Raw genomic sequence first — 25,258 nt, 5'->3', positions numbered from 1 at the left:
TCAGTATTAACATCGATTGGTTCAGCTATGTGCTGAACCACCCGCGTCCGAGCCACGAGATGCAGCCGAAATATGTGATACAACTATATCAACTCCCAAGTAGCCGCAATTGCATAACTTCTTATTAGAAGGAGCGCCCAGATTTTTGCGACAATACTTTCACTTGACCAGATTCAACAGTGATCTGCGGATCAGTAATTGAGTAATTAATCATCAAGTAACTAATCATTCGTTTGATAACGTTTAAAGCCGCTTTTACATAACACTATATAGTTCCGGCTGTGCATTCTGACCGTGTTGATGCGCACAGACTGCGCATTTTTTCCGTGACTGCCAATAAATGTACAGTCGGACTGACAGTGTGACAACGGCATGCATGAGAAAGCTTAACTTCCAAACAATCACGCCAAATTTGTGTATACATACATCTTGCTTACGTGGGATTTTGATGTTCCAAATGTGCATTATTACATGGAATTTAGAAAGAATTTTCAACTGAAAATTTCACTGATTCTTTGTCTGAGCACGAGTAAAAATCAAAAGAATTTAGGACGGATATTCCACAATTATTTTCTTGTAAAATGATGAACTTCATTGAGGACATTTTGCAACCGTGGCATGGGGATACATTCCTCGTCTTGGAAACGAGGAATTGTACTGACGTATGTCTGCAAACCTTTTCGCGATGGCCTCAGCGACCGGGAGAGTAGATTGGAGAAGGGCGACAAGGAGGTCTCAAAAGTGGACTCATTAAAACACCGAGCAACATCTGGCGACTGATTTAGCGCGCTAATAAATCTCGTTCGGGCGAAAATCTAATACTGGAACGGAGAGGGGTCCGACACAGGAACACGGCACAGGAACGACACCGCCGTGGAATGTTTATCTCGGGCTACGGCCGTCCCGTACGACGTTGCCACGTTGCCAGACAAAAAAAAGGGTTTCAGAAGAAAAAATCAACTGTAGCCCATTTATCGGGAGAGATGCGCTAACTCGGGTCCTGACTGTCACAAACGGGTAGAGAGATTATAAGGTTTTATGTTTTCCATATTCTTTGGTCAGCCCATTCCCGGTTTCCTTTCCTGTATTCCCTCTCTCATTCCGTCTGTTCCCTTCCATACCCCAAGCTCTAAAATATCTTATTCGGCGTCAAACATGCCGATTCCTTGTTTTTGCAGTTATGATAGTAATCAAAAGATCAGGTCCAAATTTAATGACATCATTTGCATTATCAATAATGCTATAAACTAAACGTGTGGAGTAAAACGTATTTAAAACTGACACCAGCAGTCCAGCACCTTCAAACCTCACTTGCATTTCTCTGAAATGTGTAATTAAGCGTTCTCTAACTTTAACATGCTCTCAAAATGTCAATTTTCCCCCGAATTAACGGGTGTTCTTTACGCACAATAATGTAGCGTCAAACGCACTGAGCTATGGTTAATCAACATATTTCATCGATATTAGACCTGAACAGCCTTTTTGGCCATGGGTTTTACAATTAAGTCAAGCAAAACCTTGGTGTGGAGGATTACAGATGATTATACAGTAATTTGAAAGGGTCAATTTAGCATCCTTTAGCGGAAGGAAACCCCCGAAATTTCCCAAAATTGACATTTTGGCAACAATTCAAAGTTCGGCCGAATAATGGGGGAATTCAATCAAAATTCTGTTAATTTACCGGTTCAGTTGCCAAACTTTCAGGTGATCCAGTCATAAGGCTTATAGCATAATTAGTGACGCAAATTTTGACTTGAAATTGTAGTTTAATGTTTTTGAGAGTAATAAGGAATGTTCGGCATCGATAACTGAAATGATTATTTTTTACTCAAGCAGGGCGCCTAGTTTTTTCATTTTGAGAAATCCTGATGAAAGCCTGATTTTTCTTAATTTTTGACTGCTAAATCCTGATTTCATAATTTTTCCAAATCCTGATTTTTTACGGAGAAAAATTAAACTTTCTGCATAGGCGTATGCGAAAGCATAAAAAAACCGGTCGGACGGCGGACTTTTCTCAAATCCTGATTTCGGACCAATTTTTCCTCAAATCCCGATAGAATCGGGAAAATCCCGATGCTAGACACCCTGTCAAAACAGTGTTGAAAAGTTCAACGGGAAATTTTAGGTACATTCTGCCTAACTGCACGGAAAAAAAAATTCCTGATTTAACAATTCAATTGCTAAAAACAGTGAGTGCAATGTTTCAACGCAGATTTTACAACAAAAAAATGCCACTTTAACCACCCCCGTGGTTAAATTAGTTTACAATGCGGTTAAAGTAGCATTTTTTTGTTGTAAAATCTGCGTTGAAACATTGCACCCACTGTTTTTAGCAATTGAATTGTTGAATCAGCAAATTTTTTTTTCCGTGTGCCTCACATTTTACCAAAGATCAGAGTTCCCCAGGGTCGGGTCTTTTTTAATCAGATAGGAATCCGACTAAAACCGGCATCCCCGAGATTTCCGAAGGGATCCCGTCGGCCGAGAGCCGTAGGAAATGGATCGCGTTCGAAAGCTGCAATTTTTCTTGTCGATGTTGCTCCGAGCGGCTCTGAAACGGCGGCCGCGATGCTGTGTCAGGTCTGGCAAAGTGTACTTAATACCCCCCCCCCCCCCTCACAGCTCCCCACCCCCACCCTTCACCAGTCTCTTGCCGGTGCTATTTATAAAGTGATCTAACTTCTCCATTCATCACCCGACTGGCATGTCATCAAGCGTCACTGTACTGACACTGTTTTCCCTTTTCTTTCCATTCAACCCCTTCGCCGGGCGGAGTGGGGGCGGGGTGACCCCTTCCTCCCCCGGTCTTTAAAACACCCCTTCGATTTGAATCGCTTCCTGGATCTGCTCGTGATGCAGGTCCGTCGTGGAGGAAGTCCCGGAAATTAAATTTGAGTGCTTGATAAATAGCGCTCGCGATTCACGGGTTCAGGCCCCGGCGCACAGTGCGGCACTCCGTGGACAAAAATCGAAAAAGTCGTCAAAATTTTTTTTTTGAAAATGCACAATTTTTCTTGATATTCATGGTGAGGAACGTTTTTCTGACAAGGAATGATAGTTTATTTGTGATTTTCATTCGTAGATCACCATGGATAAGCCGGTAAAGTTGAAGGAAAAATCTCGGGAATGAATTTCCCCATTGAAAACATATGGGGAAAAGACTAAAAACTTAAAAAGACTTTTCTCGAGAAATACTCAAAATACTCCTGGACGTTAACATTTTCTTATTCCTTATGTATCCTACTTTGATCGTGCCAAAGGGTTTTCCTATGTTGCTGCTTATAATTTTTTTATAAGAAGTTAAAGTTTGGGTATTTGACGGTGTTTTTACATTGCTAACATAGGGCTGATTCGAGGTTGCCAACTTTAGATGGACTTTTCTCGAGAAATACTCAAAATACTCCTGGACGTTAACATTTTCTTATTCCTTAGGTATCATACTTTGATTGTGCCAAAGGATTTTCCTATGTTGCTGCTTATAATTTTTTTATAAGAACTTAAAATTTGAGTAATAAGTGCATACGGGGATTTTACATGGGTAGCATACGGCTTGTTCGAGGTTGCCAACTTCAAATGGACTTTTCTCGAGAAATACTCAAAATACTCCTGGACGTTAACATTTTCTTATTCCTTAGGTATCATACTTTGATCGTGCCAAAGGATTTTCCTATGTTGCTGCTAATAATTTTTTTATAAGAACTTTAAATTTGAGTAATAAGTGCATACGTGGATTTTACATGGGTAGCATAGGGCTTATTCGAGGTTGCCAACTTCAAATGGACTTTTCTCGAGAAATACGCAAAATATCCTGAGATATTAGCATTTTCTTATTCCTTATATGTCCTAGAATGACTGTGCCAAAGGATTTTCCTATGTTGCTGCTACTTTCTTTGTTATTTGAAGTTAAGTGTTATGTTTTCAACCTAAAATGCATCAATTTTTGAAGGCGGCAACATAGTATGGTTTTTCCCATGCGGGAATTCCCAAATCCCGCTGAACAGCGTTCATGGTAAACAAAACAAAACAAATCTTGTGTCTTGTGTCTCGCTTATCACTAGATACAATCGTATTTAGTTCAAATCATGTGCATGTGCCGAAGTAAATCTCTCAGATTTAGCGAGAAAATTGTGATCTATTTCGTTCAGTTAACCGGAGGTGAAACATAGAATAGCTATCACTAGAAATGTGAGTCTTGGGTGCTAATAAGTACTTGGAGATTTGTGGATTTCGTTGTCCATTCTTAACCATGGTAACAAATATTTACACCTTCTTATTTCAAATGTATTAAGCTTTCAGCCGAAGTGCGGATTTCTACCTTTACCCGGCAGAATGTATGATTTTCAATGTTCTCACTCTCAGTGAATTGAATGACCTGATATCTCAGGCCCCAAACGTTTTCTTCCCATAATTGAATGAAGTAAGGTTTCTCTATTGTTCAGGTAAAGTCTGCCTTTACAATTTACCTCCCTTCAGCAAGTGAAATTTCTTGATTAGTGAGTATTGACTGTTACGCTGAGGTCAGATAGTGCGGTACGTCAACAGCATAACCTCTAATTCTCATGAAAGCAAGATCCATTGCTCAATTCAATAGTAGCTGTATAATTATTTAAACAAATGGCATGATCACATATTGTGCTTCAGCTTTGTTTAAAAATTTAGCAGTGATAATTCATCTATACCTACTTATCGTCGCATTGAATACTGTGCGCGTTAATCAAGTCATGTTCGGTGCTTACCATCCTATACAGTTCTTAATCGTTCCTTAGTTTTTGAAGCTCATAAAAGGCTGTGCTCTTTGAATGGGAGAATCAGTGGTGTTTTCAATCATTATGAGAATGAGTGAAATACTCCTGAATGTGGTGTGTGACTAAATACTTACTCTTGAGTATTTTTCCTTCTGGTTTGTCCTTAGGACACTTGCGTGGTGAGTTTCATTTTCTTTCTACTCAATAGAAAATTTATTTCCTCCTTTATATTTGAGCAAATCAGGGCCTGCATTTCGTTTCATTCAGGACCCTTAATTAGGAAGTTAGGTGTTAAAATGCTTAGCTCCCAATTTCTGCATTCTTAAAATTACCATTACCTATTTCCTGCATTTTCATAACATGATGCCAACCATTATCAGTCTAGTCATGGATATATTCTCCTTGATGATTTGAGAAGGATTCTGTTTTAATATGTCATGCCAAGATTTGACCTGTATCATGTTAAAAGTCATTTGCGCTGCAGCACAAATCCTATGATGTCATAATTTCTCATGTAGAATCAGCATTGCCCAAAGCGCAGAATGCTTAAGCGCATGCGCAGAGGTTCAGAAAGTGCCTCCCTGATGCTACATCACTAATTAATGGATTTAATTACCTACCCCTGCCACTGACTATACTTTGGCGTCAAATTAAGGGAAATATATTTCAGGCTGTTATTATAGGCTGCATTCATTTGGCCAAAAACAACTGTTTTGGGAGACGGCATGTGTGCTCGTCACTTGGTTTGCAGTGTTCTTCATACAAGTCAGTGATAATTAGTGTGCTTTTGATTCATTTTAATGAATCATGCAGGTATGTGTATTTAGAAATCTGTAGAGGAACCAACTGTGCATTTGCTCATTCTATTGTAAAGATCAAGAAGGTATCTTTGGTGCATGGAATTATCATCCCTACAAAAATAAAAAAGAAATATTTAGTTATTTCTCACCTAACTTCAGGTTTCTTCATGAAGAATGGACAAACTGAAATCTTGTGGCTCATAATACTTACCTCATCCGTATTATTCAAATTTTCTGTTAATGAGGAGGTTTTTTTTTTTTTTTTTTTTTAATTTTTTTTTTCATACTGCTTTTAAAAGCCATAACTTAAGTCCTAGAGAATTTTAGGTTCTACCTAGAATTGGATTCTACGGAAGAAATTACATAAGAATGGATACTTCAAGGACCTGCATCCATACAAATCAAATTTTGTATTTTTGAGAGGATCATTTTGAGGTTTTTTGGCATCCATCTTGTATTTGAAGCCAAAATTTCAGTCCTAGAGAATTTTAAGTTGCAAAATTGGATTCTATGTGAGAAATTACATAAGAATTGATACCTCAAAGACCTGCATCCGTACAAATCAAATTTTGCATTATTAAGAGGATCACTTTTAGCTTATTTGGCAGCCATCTTGCTTTGGAGCCAAAATTTCAGTCTTAGAGAATTTTTGGCTTCAGAATCGGATTTTACGGGAGAATTTACATAAGAATTAATACCTAAAAGACCTACATCCGAGCAATTCAAATTTTGTATTATTGAGAGGATTATTTTGAGGTTTTTTGGCAGCCATCTTGTTTTTGAAGCCAAAATTTCAGTTCTAGGGAATTTTAGGTTGTAGAATTGGATTCTACGGGAAAAATTACATATGGATTGACACCTCAAAGACCTGCATCCGTACAATTCAAATTTTGCATTATTGAGAGGATCATTTTGAGGTTTTTTCGGCAGCCATCTTGTTTTTGAGGCCAAAATTCCAATCATAGAGAATTTTTGGCTTCAGAATCGGATTCTCTACGGCAAAAATTACTTCAGAATCAGCATCTTCTTGGGTCAATAATCCTTTTTTCATCGTTGTAACGATTTTTGTCCACATCGTCCATAAGCATGCCGCACTGTGCGGCGGCGCGGCGCGGCTCGAAAGTGCGCGCTTTTTAAAGCTTTTTCGAGGGCCTTTTCGGGAGGGATTTCGGGGCGAGGCTGTCTATTCTTCGATCGTCGCCGCGCGCAACGAAGCGCGCTGCGCTACGAATATTTATGCGTTCGCTCGGACCAAAAACCAGATGCTTTCGTGAATCTAGATTTTTTTTTTTATTTCAGTAATTAAAATAAAGCACTCTGAGAAACAACTTTGGTTCAAATTCCCATACTAGTAATGTGCGCTTTTAATTAATATTAGCCATAACCGAAAATCGTGGTACTTTTATCACTAAGTTATAATTCTAGAAACGTGGCGTTAACATTACAGACGCAGTGGGCGACATGCCACACTGGGAAAAAAAGTAGCTTGGATCTAGAGTCCAGACTCTTGAAAACAATGACAAGAAAAAAAAACTCTTGATTCAATCGGATTTTTGCTTGAATCATAAGAAGAAATCCGCTTAAATTAAGAGGCTTGGTTCTCGATTTAAGCAAAAATCCGATCAAATCAAGAGTATTTTTTCTTGTCGATGTGTTTAAGAGTCTGGACTCTAGATCCAATGTTTTTTTCCCCCCAGTGCACCTTCTTGGTCCATTGCAACCACCCACTTTTACCAATAGGATCCCTCCATATCTCTCTCGTCCTCTTTTTCTATAGCTTTGTCTTTCAATTTCAATAATCAGCCCTCTGTACTAGAAAGATGGGAAACGGTCATACTCCTTCTATATAGGCAAGCTGTAGACGAGCTGTGATATTTGTCGACTTCCGGTAGAGATTCGCCTGAGACTATGAATGCTCCTCAGATAGTCTTTCTGCGAGTGTCGCCGTCCGCGAATCCAGCCTGGCATCGGCACCGCATCCCGTTACTATCCTCTCTCCCGAGATCGGGCGGCGTCCCTGGATTCTCGCTCGGAGCTCAGCGGTTAGCGGTGTGTGAGGAAGCAAAAATCCGATTGAATCAAGACAAGAGTATTATTTCTTGCCGATGTTATTAAGAGTCTGGACTCTAGATTCAAGCGACTTTTTTTCCAGTGCACTTTTATAGGCTATAACTACCAGTGGCGTGACGTGCTTTGCGATCGATTGTTCTGCCATTTAAACTTATGGTAAAGAATAGTTTATTAAGGTGCTCGCTGCGAACATCCTGCTTATCGATCCTTTGCCATAGGTTTACACGACATAACAATCGATAAATCGCAAAGCACACCACGCCACTGATGACTACCATTAATCAAGCATTGACATGAAAAACCACTAAGACGGTTTTGACCACGGTTTTCCTCATTCCCTAAAAATCTAAATTTTCCCCTTGAAATTTTGACAAAACATTTTCTTAACCGCGAAAAAAAAAATCGAAGGTTTGCCAAACCAATTAAGGTTGCACATTTTTCCAATTAAATTATAAAGTATGAGCAAAGTCTGCAACATCGCGGGCTTAAGTTTGTACTTTCTCTGCAGTCATTAGAATTATACGAGGGTCATCCAAAAAGTAAGTTTCCCTACCTTGTATCTTCCGAACGAAAAGAGATAATTAAATCGGTAAAAACGTACACATTTGGCATACTCTAAGCTTTAAAACAAGCTCAAGTTTTAGAAAATCGGTTGAGGAATTCGCGAGAAAACTTAGTTTTACTGAGACGACCTCCTGTCGTCGCGTGCCCACCTCCGAGGTCAGGATGCGCGGAGAGTCGCTTACTTCAGACTCGGCTTATCGCCTCTAAACATCAAATCAAAAAGGAATTTAAAAGATTTTATTAAGTAGGCCTTACCTTACTTTTTGAGATAGTCACCGCATCTTTTTTGACATTTCTGGTATCATTACAGCAGCTTTTTCATGCCTTCCGCGTAGAGGGTCTCGTCTTGGCTCCAAAACCAGTCATTGCCAGCGATTTGCACTTCCAAATCAGTTGCTTTCCGTGGTAAAATGTTTCCCCAATCCTCCGCACTCTCATAATTTAGCCTCAGGAGACTTTCGTCTATTCCTGAGATGAAAAACTCCCACAGTGGAAAGCGACTTCCAACCGATTTAGAGCTGCAGAGCGCTGGCAATGACTGGTTTTGGAGCCAAGACGAGACCCTCTACGCGGAAGGCATGAAAAAGCTGCTGTAATGATACCAGAAATGTCAAAAAAGATGCGGTGACTATCTCAAAAAGTAAGGTAAAGCCTAATTAATAAAATCTTTTAAATTCCTTTTTGATTTGATGTTTAGAGGCGATAAGCCGAGTCTGAAGTAAGCGACTCTCCGCGCATCCTGACCTCGGAGGTGGGCACGCGACGACAGGAGGTCGTCTCAGTAAAATTAAGTTTTCTCGCGAATTCCTCGACCGATTTTCTAAAACTTGAGCTTGTTTTAAAGCTTAGAGTATGCCAAATGTGTACGTTTTTACCGATTTAATTTATCTCTTTTCGTTCGGAAGATACAAGGTAGGGAAACTTACTTTTTGGATGACCCTCGTATTTTAAGCATATAACTACCTACTAATCACAGGTGCACTGTCACTATCATAGCTCAAAATGTTTTTTAGGCCTTTTGTCTTATATTAATGCTTTATTCATTTGCAAAGTTGGTAACATTAAAAAGAGAAAACATTTAAATAATAAAATGTTACTCGAAAGAAATGCACGGCAAAAACGGCATTACTCTCATATTCCTCTAAGAACACTTTTACTGCGATTTGGACGAAAATTCTTAAGATTTAATAATAAAAACAGCCGGGCATTTATTACAGGAAAAGTGTTTTTGTTGCAATTGAGCGTCAATCTGCTACCTTCATTTTCCCAAGCAAATACTAAACCTCCATTCTCCATTGATAAATCAAATTTTAAAGTGTATTTTACCTATTCTGAATTTACAAGGCGGTTTGCGCAGTTAAAAAAGTACCGCCGGAATCATTATAATGCTTGATGATGCTTCATTCATTTGCAAAGTTTGTGACATTAAAGAGAAAAAAAATTTAAATAATAGAACGTTACTCGAAAAAAATGCACGACAAAAAGGGCATTACTCTCAGATTCTTCTGAGAAAACTCGACAAACGACGACGAAAACTCGAAAACGATTTCGACGAATATTGGAATCGCCAGTCATTTGATCTGATGCATGATTCAAACTAACGTTGATTTTTTTATGCAGTCGTGAATGCATGCACCGATAGGAAATTCATTTGCACAATCGAACATGGGAATAATTGGCGGTATCGCGAGAGAGGAGAACCTATTACTGGCGAACCTTCCTCGAAATCATTAGCGGAAAAACATAATCCGAATAAGCTCTCCTATTGTCCTAATGAATACTCATTCCGCGATTGATACAAATCGCTGTTTCCTGTTTAACTCGACAGTAATAAGATAACTCTGCTGATGACTGCAGTGCGGCATTCATCCGCGATAAATTTTCTTTCAGGACGTCATGTTCCCGTCGAAAATGACGCCATCATAGTTCCACTCCAATTTCTCAACATAGAACTTGCATTACCTAATGTGTCGACTTCCCGGTCCAATCGCCCAAATCAGGTTGATAAATGACGTCGGATTAGTTTCACCGTTCCTAATGGAGAATTTGCAAGGGTCTGAAATTTGATGAATTTCCTGTTTAAGTGGAATCCTCTGAGTGAACTGAACACGAAGATACCTTGATTCATAAATTGAGCAATTATTAGAGGATATATGACAAAATAACCGATTCTGCTAAAATACATGTGTTTAAATGGGAAATGCCGCAGATGACGTCACAAGGCGGCGCATTTTCTCACTTTTAAATCAAATTTTCTCCAATTTCCCATGTCAGAAAAAAATTATGAAAAATATTGCGAACTCAGCTCATTAGGCACTTTCAGATGAAGCAATAAAAAAATTGCGTGCAAATTCTCCATTATGAGACGTCACAACGAAACGTCAATAAAGCACGCATTAACGGATTGAGGTGGTTACATGATATCCCAAATAGTAAGTTTAGATTTGAAGGGCCCAGAAAAAAAGAGATGACAGAAACTTTGGGGAAATTTGGTGTAATTTAGCTAAAATGGATTGAGGGCAATTAAATTAAATCAAATAGTAAAACTAGAGGGCACGGATATCTCATGCACAGAGTTTCTTTTAGCATAAGTAAGCCTGATTGAAAACTTGATATTTTCACATGGAGTTTGTTATCAGTGCTGCATTCAAATGCTAGAAGAAAGGCCTCATTTTTTAGTCTCGCAACATCAGACCAAACATGTTGTCACCCTAAGGTTCTCGTGGGCCTCTTCAGTTCTGAAACTGTTTTCTTTATAATTTACATTTTTTTGAAACCATGCAAATTACACATAAAATACTCAGAAAACCAAATTTTTTAAGGCGTCACTTGTGCGTGTAACGAAACCACGTAATAGTGGCTGGTAGAGGCATTGCATTTTGTACCAAAAATAGTGCAATTCATCAAAACTCCAAGTCTCTCCCTTGATAGGTACAGAGGGGAAATTATGTGACACGCAAATGGCTCATACGGTTCGATTTGCAGGAAATGACTTTATTATTGGTAAGAACGTCAAATATTTGAAGAAGGTCTGACAGCGCTGGCCAGTCGAAGACGCGAGGCCACGGTCGGAGGTGAGATGGTCCATAAAAAGAAATCACAAACAGTAAAAGAATTTATACGAGTGATAATTAAGTCATAAAATACCGCCTTGCGCAATCGGAAAAAGAGGGATGGCGCGGGGAGGAAGGAGCGGGGGCAAGAAACGCATTAAACGGATCATAGAACATGTTGGGTTCATTAGCGGGCGTTTAAACGCAACCCTCAACGCTCCTCTTCATTTCGTTCCGTGTTCCGAGTGGCGTTGCCGGGTTTTCAGCAACGTCTTTTCACTCGGGATCGAAACCATGCCATTTTCGATCATGACACCACACGCAGAAACAAAACGAACACCAACATTACGGGAAGTAAAACACAAAATAACCCTGGTCTCCGGTTAACGATTTCAAGAAAAAATGTGGCAGAATATCTTTTCCGCACAAAGCACATTTGTGGTGATTTTTCCGATTATCGTTGCCGCACGAAATCATTTTCGCACAAATTAGATCAAAAATGTATGGACTACATAGCAAGAATTAAGAAGGAATGGACCACTGGACAAGGTACGAATTTAAGCATTCTGATACATGTTTCTTATCCAGAATTTTGCGTAGAGCAAGATTCGCGCAACGAAAACTAATGAAACAAACTCGAAACGAAGATATTAACGTTTTTATTTCACATTGGTCACGAAGAATTTAAACTGCCCGCTGACAAGAAACTCAAAGCTCTACGTGAGTCAAATCGCGCACTACAACGGTTAATCAAGCTTCTCAATTGAGTAATGTTCATTTCCCACCATGTGTTGTTCAAACTATAAGAAATTTGCTACTGCTGAGCCAAAGCGTCAAGATTGAGGTTGCCAGATTTTTAAATCGCAGAGACTGTCATGATAACGTTTAGTACACGATGTGAATCACGCAGAGCATTGAGTTTTTATGAGCGGGTGGTTTGAATTCACGCATCAAGAATCATTAAATATCTTTGGAAGGAGTTGATTTCGGTAACTTTCGGTGTGTGCGTCGTATTCTACGTAAAATTTTAGTTAAGAAACATGTATCAGAATGCTAAAATTCGTACCTTGTCTAGTGGTCCATTGAAGTATAAGCACGCAGATGAAAATAATGGAAAATTTACGCGCGAAAATCTGGACCCTGACGATCCCTGCTGGACTGCTGAGTAAGGTAAGAAATAATTCTTTCAATCTTTGTTCACTCATTTTCCTTGAATATGCGGCTCCGGCTTTTTGAATGGCTAGGTCTGGATACAACAATTCGTGTTATTGGGATGTCCGTGTTGCATACCATACGAATTGCAGGCGCTCTGGCTTTCTTTAGCAGATTGCACGACTGCGGTTGCTGGTTCTGAAGGGTTGTCCACGTTGAATTTACAGTCGTGTTTACCACGAAGTCCTCGGTGTTCGAGAGCGCCGTGTGGCATAACAGTGACGTTGTCATATGGTTGAAATTTTCCGCCAAAAACATTCCCACAAAGGCATCGCGGACACGTAATTTACTGCCGATAATGTTTCCGCATATTGCACCGTGTTACAAAGTCATAGTGCCACACGACTTATCGGGCCCGGATTTATATATTTGCCGCTGGGAGAAACGGGAAAATTGCTGTCGTTCCTAACTTGCGTGGAACGTGAATAAGTCGGGGGGGGGGGGGGGGGGGGGTTGGCAGAAGAATGAGGACACAGAATACACAGAAAAACAAGTTTGATTCATACCGAACACTGAAGTTCTTGGTCACGATAACCGAGTATTAATTAAGCTGATCGAAATACATTTCCTATGGTCAGAAACTTCGATTAATTTAGTCGAGAAAGTACGGTGTTTCATGTGGACTAAATTTGAGTATCAGTAGCCAGCCCTTTCTTTTTATTCTACTTTCCCGATCAAGGTACTCTATATAGCCGACGTTTCCAAATCGGGGGGAAAAATAAAACCGTCAAATTTCCCCCGTTCAAAAATCGACCCGAATCACTGCAATAGAGCAGGGATTCTCACCCGAGGACGCTCAAAAAGTAAGACATCCCGCCGTGCATAAAAGTAGAGCGCGCTGTCTTCCGCGTCGCCGAACCGAGCGCGGAAACACGGGATATCCGCCACTCTCGGGGGTTGGAATAACGACATTACCGGGCCATCCGGCACGCCCGGGCTCATAAGAATCGGTGCCCAGGTTTCTATGATGAATGGTGTCATAAAGCATCACGCTTGATAGCATTCCAAATGACACGGGAAGATTCAACGGTTCCCGGATGCAAGCCCGCGCCGCGACGCCAGCTCTCGTTGCCGGCCCGGTCCCACGCTCTCAGCCAAATAATCCGTTATGGAGAGTTTCGGAAAGCGTATTTCTAACACGAATCAGTCGATTTAAAACTTATTTTCGAAAGTCGAATTAGCTGGCCGGGTTGTCCTAGAGTGTCTACACCAAAAACATAAAGACGGAGTGCTCGTATCTAAAAGCACGGGGAAAAAGTGAAGCCTGGTTTGGCGTAGAGTCCCTTTATACTCAGAGTCGAGACAATTTGAATCCATTTCTGATTGGTTACCGTATTTTAGGCCTTCACAGTGTCACAAACGGGAATAAAGATTGCATTTTCACCGATTGCAAAGATTATAATCTGGAATGGACCGGGGAATTAAGGGTTCGACAAGGAACAAACGGAATGAGAGAAGGAACTGAGAGAGGAATTTAAGAATGGGCCGATGAAAGATTACGAAAAACTTTCAATTTGTGTAATCTTTATTCCCGTTTATGACTCCATGAGAGGGTGTTGTCTTGACTCTCAGTATTAAGGGACTCTAGTTTGGCGCTGGGTGCTTGTGTGAGTGTATAAATGAGCGCAAGAATTCATGGCGGCAAACGGAAATTTGATTTGAACTTGTCTAGGTCTCTATATAGGTCTCTAATCTAGGTCTCGGGTTCTGATCCTTGTGGTGAAAAACTGAGGGAACATAACTCGTTAATTATACGTTTAAGTTCTCTTCGGAGTCTATACGCTTTTTTCTCTAATTCAGCTAGGTACGATCGATCAAATACTTAATTACCACTATGGTGCACATAAACTTAATTCGCCACGAACAGGACTGTTTTGAAAACTTCAGAGGACTGAAAAGAGAAATCGCTGACAGGGGTTTTCAGTCGGGTGAAAAACGAGAGAAAAATTAACCTGCTTTACTTCTGCACATTAAATCTTTACAGCGTGAATACTCTCATTCAACGAAATCGTTAAAAAGTTTACGTTCATGAAGCACGGGCTGCCGCGGACAATCCCTTAATTGAGTATTCAAGGATCTGACAACTTCGACAAACAACATAAGCTTCATCCAAGTTTAATGGATAGTTCAGTTCCAGATGTACTTGTGATATTCCATTTACAACTTTCATATGATAAAATTTTGCAAAAGCTCTGAATCAAAGCTTTTGCGGAAGTCATATTTTCGTTATTTTACTGGCGCTTATAGTCTGAAAAGTTAAGGCATTCGGAGAGTTTTATGGGAAAAATGAAGCATGTTCAACTTCGCCAAATCCTCTTATAAATTTTTGGTGCTATCTCAGTTCAATTGTCGTAAATGTTTCTGCATGCTGTAACATTGAGATATTGTGAGTATGTTTCCCTCAACTTTTCCCTTTTCATCGGTCAATTTACCGTATGGTTGTTCGTATACCCTTATTCTACATCAATTACACCACTGGGTACACATTTTAAACTTACATCTACCTCCTAAGATTCAACACTTCTGCGGATTGGCATGCTCTCTCACGGAGAGAATTTTACTCAGAGTTTCATTACTCGGGTTGTGGGGCAACTAAACATGCTTCGCAATCATATATATTCTAAATTTCACTCCAATAAACTCTCATTAAGTAACCCGTGTAAGGATCAAAATTGAAAAAATATCAATCATATCTGGAGTATATCGAGTAATAGCGGGTAGTTCCGGTGGACGAAAGAGGTAAGTAAAAAACTAAGCATAATACCACGAGGGACCCTGTATAGTTACAGCATCACTTTTCCCCTTAGTCTAAAACGACCGCCCGTTCCAAACACAAGGCCGGCTTTATTTTCCTTTTGCCTTCTTTAAGTGTATTTTCGTCTATCAACCACATAAATAAATAAATAATAGAAAATACTTTTTCTAGAGGGGAAATAGGCTTACCTTGCGACGGAGCGTAGATGTTGAGATACAGGCAGTCCTCGCTCTGGTTCTGCAGGAACGGCAGGAGCCTCTTCAGGTAGAGCAGCCTCCCCCTGGGCATCCTCTCCAGCGCGAGGGTATCGTTCGACAGATCGGGCAACCGCTGCGGGCACACAGCACTGAGGGCGGTGCACATCTTGACCCCGTCCCACGGCAACGGGGCCTTGGTCGGGTTGAAGCGGTACGGGCCGACGGGGGGCGTGGCGTAGGGGACGCCGAGGAACATGTCCACCGGGCGGAGGTTCTTGCCGGCGGTGACGGTGACGCCGCGGATCTTACCCCATCTGGTGGCGACGACCGGAGTGAGCGTGCTGGCGTTGGAGTCGCAGTCCCGGCAGCTGAGGAGGAGCACCAGGTAGACGAGGATGAAGATGCGCTCGGCGGCCGGGCAGGGCATCGCTACGCTCGGCGGGTGGGGGCGGTCGAGGGCTGCGGGGCATCTTCGTCCATCGGGCGTCACATGCGGGCGGCACCGCGTGGGGGCCCGGCCCGATCACGGGCCCACGAAGTTGGTCACGTAGAGGACGCAAGGGTCCAGCATAGTCGAGCGGAGCTTCCGGGGCCGGCACCAGGGATCAGGGTCCGATCGGGATCAGAGTCAGCTCCGGGTTGGGGGCATTTTCACCGGGTGTGATCGATCTGAAACAGAAAAGGACGGTTCACTTAGTGAGGGTAGTTTGAAAGGTATAGTTTAACACACTGGGAATGTTGCGGAAAAATCAAGAAACTTTTGAAATGCCAAAAAATGGCACACATTTTTTAGATACCATACATATATTACAATTGAAAAACCCTGATGAAAGGTGGTTTTCCAAATGCTGCCGTGCTAAGGTAAAACGGCGCATGGACCTTCAGACGCTGCCAAATTCCCGTCGATAAAACACGACTTTTCCGGTAAACTTATAAATATTTTCCTTCCAAGTTTTCAGGTAATTTTGGTCGCTATTTCACCTAAAGTTCCTTAAATTTCAAGGGAAACATTCATAACTTTCATAAAAAATGTAAGTTTTATCGAGGGAAATTTGGCAACTCTCGAATGTTCATACGGCGTTCTTCCTTAGCACGGCAGAACGAATGTTGCAACATCTTCAGGAAGTGATGAATTCCGAAAAAAAACAATAGAAGTAATATGTTATTTTAGGTCCAATTTACAGTTTGCAGAAGAAAATACAATAATAATTGTATCTCGTTATAACGTTCCTCTTACCAACGTTTACCCGGAAATAACGTTAATTTTTTACGTTCCGGGCAGAAATTTCTGGTTAAAGTGTTTTTCACATTATCCTATCCAACAGCATTAAGCGGAAACAGCGTTTTACTTTAAATTCACTTTCCATAACGTTGTAACAAGAGATGACTGTATTACTCTTACATTGTGATTAAAATATCCAGATGAGGTGCATGTTATGAAAACCAATTTCCGAACATTTTTTATTCAAATTCCAAAAAACCAACAAGAGTAATAGTTGAATCCAAACACACTCCACATGCTAAACACCCAAGGCTCTTTTTTCTGCCATTCCCGCTGCGCTGAAGGATGAACAATAGGACTCTCGACAACCAATACTCGAGGGAAGAGTCGGGAATAAACAGGCTCCTAACAGTAGCTCAAAGTGAATAATAATTAGCCGATTAACTCGACAGATAACGAAAGGGCTGAGTGAAGTGCTCTTGAGTCGCAAACACAAACGCATCGCTTTCATGTGTTTCACACCCCAGCCCCGGGCCCCAGGTGGGTTCCCATCGCAAAGCGCCGAGTGACGTACTGGCATCAGACATGAGGGACTCCGTTTCAGATCGAACCAGCTCCTGTCGATCAAAGCATCATGATGCTCTCGGCAAGTTCAGTTCGTTTTAGATGTTGAGCTTCGTCGATTGTTTCTTGCAACATGTGCGGCTAATCATCACATTTGAATCAGTGAGAACAAAAACACACCAACTCGAAAAAATAAAAATAATCAAGACACACACAAAACTGCATCGTACGTGAAGAAGTTAGTCTAAGAAAGATATTTTTGGTGCCTAAAAGTGAGTACTTAAAGTCACTTTAAATGTCTAAGTTGGAACAGATACGGTAACTTCAATGACCTTCATGAAAATTGTCAAACCTTAGTGAAAAGTGAGCATTTTCGAGTTACCGTGTTGGTGTGTTTTCGTTCTTACCGATTCATTTATAACTGCGAGACTAACACTGCCGTACTAGGAAAGAACGTCGTATGAACATTCAGGCGTTGCCAAGTTTCCGTTGATAAATTACAAACTCATTTGGATTGTACAAATCTTTGTTTCCCAATTTTTTAGAAAATATTGTTTGTAATTTAATTTAAGATACCTGTAAATTTCAAGGAAATATATGCATAACCATCCTCAAAAATGCTTATTATATTCGGGGAAAGGCACCTCTAGAATGTTCATATGGCATTCTTCCTTAGCACGGCAGAAACTACCAAAAATGACAAAAACCAAGACCAATTGAGTACGAATCTTACATCAAAATTTGGGGAGGGGGGGGGGGGGACTGAAAGAAAGTTCTATCATATGATCACAAGAGCCACACGATGATCGTTCGGTTGATGACGCCACATTCATCGAACAGTCGTATCTTGTTAAAACATTATGAAAGGTGAATCTAAAAAAGAATACTGCGACCGGAAAACAACGATAATTCGAGGAACGATACAGGAAGAAACGATTGACCGGGACTTACAAAAAATCCACGTTGCTTCAGGAAAAAAGCTACAATAAGACACGTCATAACGAAATAAGACTATTATCGGTTTGTCAAGCAGTACGTATTCGTCAAATCGAACGTACGTTCCAATTCAGACCAACAGAGTAAACAAAACTAAAACAAAACGGGACCTACATGTACAGTAGAAACATGTGATACAACTATATCAACTCTGAAGTAGACCGAATTGCATAGCTTCTTAGTTGAAGGAGTTTCCAGTTTTTTGGCTGATTCACTTTCCCAGATTCAACGGTGCTTAATGATGGATGCGTATGCACTTAGAAGAACGTTGGGAAGAATCCAATAAAATTAGTACATTTGTGTTAAAAAATTAACTTGACTTAAAAAATTGTATTCCTTTCTAAGTTTTTGCGCTTCGAAAGAATCTCTCCAGACGTGTTAAGCTTCTACAAAGCTTGTAATTGATGGTTTCTTTTTCAAAGATAAACCATACAGCATTGTGCATACAACATATTCTTTACAGCATATGTGCATCCATTGCGAAGTACCGTTAAACATGGGAAAATGATAACACTGGCAAACACCGGAAGCTCCTTCAACTTGGGCGCTATACAATTTGGGCTACTTGCGAGTTGATATAGTTGTATCACATGTTTCGGCTACATCTAGTGATTTACACGCGAGCGCGCGGTTCGGTGCAAAAATGTGTCGGTTCATGTAAACACCAGACAAAAACGTGATGGATTTTCATAATTTCCTCTCATTTTTTTACTTTTTTAACAGAAAGTATAACGGCGTTAAAAAGTTTAGTTTTCTGTCAGCTCAGTATTGCCGATTTTTTTACTTAAAAAATGAAAGAAAATTTACGTGAACTAAGATTAGGTTAGCCCCGAATAAATCCACCCAATTCGCTCGGAAACGTTCTGTAAGTATATTTTAGTGAGTGAAGTTTAAAAAAAAAAGAAAAAGAAAAAAAAAATTGTTTAAGGATTTATTTATGGAAAAAAGTGAGGATTTGCAACGTCACAGTCGGAAACAGGCATTTTTCGAGTTTTGTCATAGATACGTTGCAACAGCGGGGTTCAGCCAATCATGACAAGCATCCAAGCGGGCAACAAATCATGAAAAGTCCCTTCGGCTTTCGATTGGCAAGGGAAGCTGCGGCCCGCGGGAGGTGAGGAGGGGGTCGAACATCCCTCACGGCCGGGGGGGGGGAGCAGGGGGCTCCCGTCGCAGTTGAATAATGCCGATGCAATTGGTTGCGGGGGTTCCTTCTTAATCTTTAATAAAAGTGACCTTTCGCTCGACCGCTCGGGACCCTTGAAAAAACGCGCCTCGTTTGCAAGCTGCCTCAAATTAACTTGCGAATCGTGAACCGGAGGATGTCCAATCAGGCGGCAGCTGTTGCGCTGGGGACGTTCCGGGCATCATCGTTGCCAAAGTTGAGAAAAAAATGTGATGGGTCGGTTCCACGGATCAAAAGATCATACACTCGGGGACAATTCATTTTAGGAACCCAGCACCGCTATGTTCCCTACAGTTGAAAGTTACTGTCTACTTGGGTTAATTCTTAGAGTTCCCTATAATAATGACTGAAGACCACAGGGTTGAGCAATTGGGCAACCTAACCTAATTTTCAAAAACTCGTCTAGCGACGTGTTCACCTCGGCATTCATCAGCCAACATTACGCGAATTTTCTTCGACTTTTTAATCCACGCGTTCCTCATCGCAATCATCGCCAGGTAGATAATTGCGTTGACTACCGAAATTAACTTTTATAATATATTGTCTCTGGGTACACTAGAAAACACGTGGCTTGATTCAAGAGGGAATTTTCTTGAATTTGAAGCCAAGATCAACTCTTTTTTTGAGCTAAACAAAAGGGGTTATCTCTCGAGTCCTAAGAGTTCATTTTCCAAAATGTTGAAGTTTTCAGACGAGTCTAGAGTCTGTTTCTCGCGGAGCCCAACACAGAAATGATTGTTTGAACAGCAAATATCCGACTCTTGAAAGAACCTTTTAAAAGACATCCACCGGCCTTTACCCTCCAATCTGCGACGGGAACAAAGCGGTGTCAGAGTGTTAACGACACGACCGCAATGCTCCTGTGTTAGGAAGGAAAGCCATGTCCTGAGGAGTATTGTCAACTTGTCTCTGGGAACATGCCTACTTTTGAGGATAGCTATGAATATTTTCCTTGAAATTTTCAGAGAAATTAGATCGAATTTCTGGCAAAATTTACTGTATACTTCGAGTAAAAATTTTCAAAACTAACCCCAAAAAACACATACTTCCCAAAGAAAATTTAGCGACGTTGAATGTTCATACGGCGTTCGTCCTCAATGCACGGCAAAACGGCAGTCTACGACGTTACTGCGACGGGAACATTTATCGGTTATTAGGGCGGTGAAACAATGCGCGGCCGAAATGTCTCTCCGGCGCTTGACGGGGAGGGGGGCGGCGGGAGTGGTGACGTAATTGCGCTTGATCCGCGACCGCGGGCCGCCCGATCCTTGATTACGCTTTTAAGTGTCCTTCGCGGCGGCGGCGCGGTGATAACCGTGAGCCTCTACACGAGATATCACCCTCGTCGTCATCGTGATGGAAACGCTCCTACCGCTTTCATTATCCTGACGATGTGACGTGGCGATGGACCGGACTTGCTTAACGTTGGCGACGTTTCTGAGTTTTTGGAGGGAGCAGCACTGCCGTGCTGAGGAAAAACGCCCTATGAGCCTTCCGGCGTTGCCAATTTCCTTCGGTAAATCACGAATTTTCGAGAAAATATGTCAATATTTTACTTCCAATTTTCCATATAATTGTGTTCGCAATTTTGCCTAAGGGTTTTGGAAAATCAAAGGAAAAATATTCATAACTTTCCTCAAAGATAAACATTTTATCGAAGGAATTTTGGGGGCTCTCAAATGTTTCATACGGCGTTTTTCCTTAGCACGGCAGAATATGTAAATAGCAATACAATTTTGATGGGAGGGGGCGGGGGAGCGTCATTTCAGCCAAATCTTCAGGGACTTAAAGCTGATCGAAAGAAGAAACATTGATTACAGGACCTCATACAACATATCAACGGTGTAAGTCCGCAACCAAGTATCTCGTTTGCGGTATTTCAAAATCTCCGCTCTTATTTAATTTTTTTAAGGGAGAACAAAGTGACATCATCCCTTGAAGTTTTCACAGAATTTTCTTTGTTCAGGGAAGACAGATCACGACAGTTTGTAGGTTAAGTTGTTTTCCATTTAAAAAATGAAGTATGACAGGAAGTCTGCCACATCGTAAACCGAAATAAGTGGTTGCGGACTTACACCGTCGATATCTGAAAGGTCCTAAAATTAAGAAACATTTGCTAAACTGCCCAAAGATACACAAAATAAGAAGAGTTGAATTATTTTGACTGCATTTCACAATCGGAAGACAGTCAAGAAGACATGCATTGTCAAATAAACTTTGGCAACATTGCAATATGGTTAAGCCCTCCTTCGCTTTAACTCCTTCAATTGGCCATTCCTTCCGAGGTTCCCCAAAAATAATTCGCCCGAGTATTGGATAGCCTGTCAATTATCTTAACGAAGGCGGGGAATTCGCGAGAAGTAACCTCCTTGATAATTTAGTTGAAATTAACGGTCAGTGTTATTTTCCCAACAGCCCTGATAGAGGTCTCCGGCCTTTAAAGTGCGGGGTTTTGTCCGCGAGAGCGTGGTGAACCGCGCCTTATTTGAAATCCGAACCTGGTTTTCCTTTGAAAGTCGCACGATGCCGGATGACGATGATTATTTTTCATACTTAGCGTGACGTGTCATTTCATTTGTACGTGCCCAGGTCGAATTCCGGAGCCGCGAGCCTTTTTTTCCTCTGGATTAGAGTCAACGTGCGGAGATGCTCTCAAGACGAAGGTAGTTTCGAGGGGAAAGGTCACGTTCTTGGGGACGAAGGAACGAGCTTAAGTCCTACCCAGCCGCTCGTTGGGTTTTCATTTGGAGCTGCGAGATCTCCAAATCTGTGGCAGTTAGGAAATAAATACCAGTTGATAAGTGAAACGCGTAATTAGAACCACAATAAATAAAAATTAAGCATTCACGGGAAAAATTATTGGTAATTTAACAATTAAATTGCTAAAAAAGTGACTGCAATATTTCAACGTAGATTTCACACCACAAAATGCTACTTTAACCACTGCTAATTAAACCACGGGGTGGTTAAAGTAGCATCTTTGTGTTATGCAACCAACGTGGAAATGTTGCAGTCACTTTTTTAGCAATTGAATTGTTAAATTAGCGATTTAATTTTTTCCGTGTTGCAATAGAGGTCTCTTTATGATTACGACACGGAGGTTACATTGAAAATTTTCGATTTTTACCAACATTAGGAATCAGCGTTTTCCGTTTAGTTGATTAGGAATCCTCCTAACAAAGGATACTGAAGGCTTCTCAATTTAATTGGATTCTCGACTTATTTCAGAAACCTCACGATCAATAGCTGTTTTAAAGGGGGGATCTTTTTTGAAAGGAATGTACCTACGATAATTCATGAAAAAGAACAAGTTTGTGGGAAAAAGTGTGATTATTTGCCGAGTGATAAGTTTGTTCTTGATGTCTGATTTGACTTAGATTGACTGTGGTCCGTTCGGGCGAGACATGTAGGGTATATAACTCTGGAGTGAATAGTAAACGATAATATATATTTTGTATGTATGTAGCATATATTTATATAGTTAGTTAGTTAATTTTATTTAACGACGATCAGCATCTAGGCTATTTACGTCATATATATATAATTTTATATTTTTGTATATATATTTTTTATTGGCATTTTTAGTAAGGTCTACGTGAAATTTTGATGATAAAATATCATATCTCGTGGTTCTAAAATCATTTCCGTGACTAGTGGTCCGACACATTGTGGAAGCCCCCCCCCCCCCCCGCTTGTTCCGCTTATTATGCTGAGATGTATGAGGTCTGACGACGCGCAAAGGCAATTTTTTACTCACAACCGTAAAGGCTCTGTGGACGTCCAAAATGGGCCTGTTGCAAACTTTTGCTAGAGCAAAACTAAGAGTTGTTTCTTATAGATAATGCCTCAAAAATCACGATGAGCGCATCGGCAAACTCTGAAATGCACTCATAACTTCACAATCTGCGTAAGAAATTTGCGGTTTTTGAGCTTCCCGCTTCAAAAACGATACTACGGCACAGGTGAACATTTTGTAAGAGGAGTCGTTCCATCGTCGGCAATAATCATCATAGCCGACGCCAATCCGCCAAAACACGTTTGATGGACGAGATAACACCTGAACTGGATTAGACATATAACAATCGGTGTGTTAACGTTCATATTTTCCACGCCCGAATGGATTGACCTTGAACTCTCCTTGAATTACGCGCGGAACTGCGTGCAAGCGTCGGCCATGATGAATATCGCCGACGATGGAGCGACTCCTCTAACAAAATGTTCACCTACGCCGTAGTATCGTTTTTGAAGCGGGAAGCTTAAAAAAACACAAATTTCTTACGCAGATTGTGAAGTTATGAGTGCATTTCAGACTTTGCCAATGCGCTCATCGTGATTTTTGAGCATTATCTACAAGAAACAACTCTTATTTTTGCTCTAGCAAAGTTTGCAACAGGCCCATTAGGCCAATCGAAAAGCGGCAATACTTTCCTGTGTTGGAGACATACAAACCAACATAGTTTCCCTGTACATGGGTATGGGTATGCTCGAGCGCTTTATCCAGCACTGTTCATTGTGTACACACCAAAACAGGTTGAACATGCATGTATTAATGCAATGCATGCGTCACGACAATATTTTCATTGATTAAATACTCGTAAAGTCTCTGGATGCGGATGTAATCAATCGGAGATGACTTTCAAACAAATGAACTCGCTTCCCCGCAAATAGTTACTCTGGTGTAAAGGTCTTTCGGAATCGATAGGGTCGGGTCTCATTCCGTCGCGCGGACGACGACACACAAACAGAAGCTCAAAGCGGCAGAGTTGGGGCTCCCAAGGGCCCCGACTGGGAGGAAAGTTCGATTTACAACTGGCAAAACATCGCAAACAAACGGCATTTGATGGCCCCCGGGCAAACAGCGAACAGAACCAATACAGCTCGAAGATTAACAGCAAACGCAGAATCAGCGATCGGCGAGCCAATACGGATGTTGCGAAATTTTTGCAACCGAGAAATCATGAATCAACCATCGGTCTCTGTGCGGATGACGCGCAGTTCGAATGGAACATTTATTTGTTCACGTTTCAACCACTTAATTTGGACACAGAGATCCGGGGCAAAGTTAAGTTTTTTCTAATTTGGAATTTAAAAGAAAAAAACCAAAAAAAACCCCTAAATAAAAAGACCATTGTAAAATGATTTTTAGATGAGAGCTTCATAACAAACCTTGGAATGCTCTGGGGCGTGGAGGGGGAAGGGAGGCTAAAAGTATGAATAAAAAATTGGAATGAAGCTTCAAATCTGAAGCATTTTATAATACTTGATATTAAAATTGTAAGAGGACTTATCGATATATTCGTGCGTTAATATAAGTATTTGACTAGTTCAAGGAGAGGTCCTTTCAGGCAATTATGACGTAGGCACGATCATCGCAGGAAATAAAGATAGGTACAAATGTCTACTCGCCCTTATTGAGAGACAAAAAGCGTCAAAACTTGGGTTCTGAGTGTCATTTTAAGACCAACAACGTATGTCATTCTTTTCTCAGGCTTCCCGTACTTGAAAGTGTACCCACCCTTCGACTGGAACAATCCAAAAATTACCAGATATATTTTTTGGGAAGATAAATTTTTGTTTTCAGAAAAAAATTGCTATGTAGGCATGATCTTGCAATATGCCTCTCCTAGACCTAGCAGTATCTGGGTTTTATTATGCAACAGGGATCCACTGTTTCTAGGCCCATCTATGAAGCCTGAAGCTTTCTGTGCATGGAAAACCTAATATGGTACATACTTTGTTTCTATGATCCTGAAATGGTGGTTCCTCACTGAAAAAAAAATCTCGGTGTATTTACTAAGAAACGGGGTAAAATTACCAAGAATTCAGGGTTCTATTTGATCCCAGTTTTTTCTTGGTAAAATTACCATTTATGGAATTCGTAATTTTACCGAGAA

General features: G+C 40.8%; 1 protein-coding gene across 2 annotated transcripts in view; it reads right to left on the bottom strand.

Moving 5' to 3' along the window:
• LOC109031015 (neuroligin-4, X-linked) overlaps positions 1-25,258 on the bottom strand; it is a 649,145-nt gene that overhangs the window by 289,000 nt on the left and 334,887 nt on the right. For both annotated transcript variants that reach the window (XM_072298040.1, XM_072298041.1), the window contains one exon: positions 15,388-16,065. In XM_072298040.1, the coding sequence (XP_072154141.1) occupies positions 15,388-15,823 (436 nt within the window). In that variant the 5' untranslated portion in view covers positions 15,824-16,065. The remainder of the gene's footprint in view (positions 1-15,387; positions 16,066-25,258) is intronic.

The sequence above is a fragment of the Bemisia tabaci genome, chromosome 3, assembly GCF_918797505.1.
Source record: "Bemisia tabaci chromosome 3, PGI_BMITA_v3".
Classification (NCBI taxonomy): domain Eukaryota; kingdom Metazoa; phylum Arthropoda; class Insecta; order Hemiptera; family Aleyrodidae; genus Bemisia; species Bemisia tabaci.
This window is presented reverse-complemented; position numbering and strand designations above follow the sequence as displayed.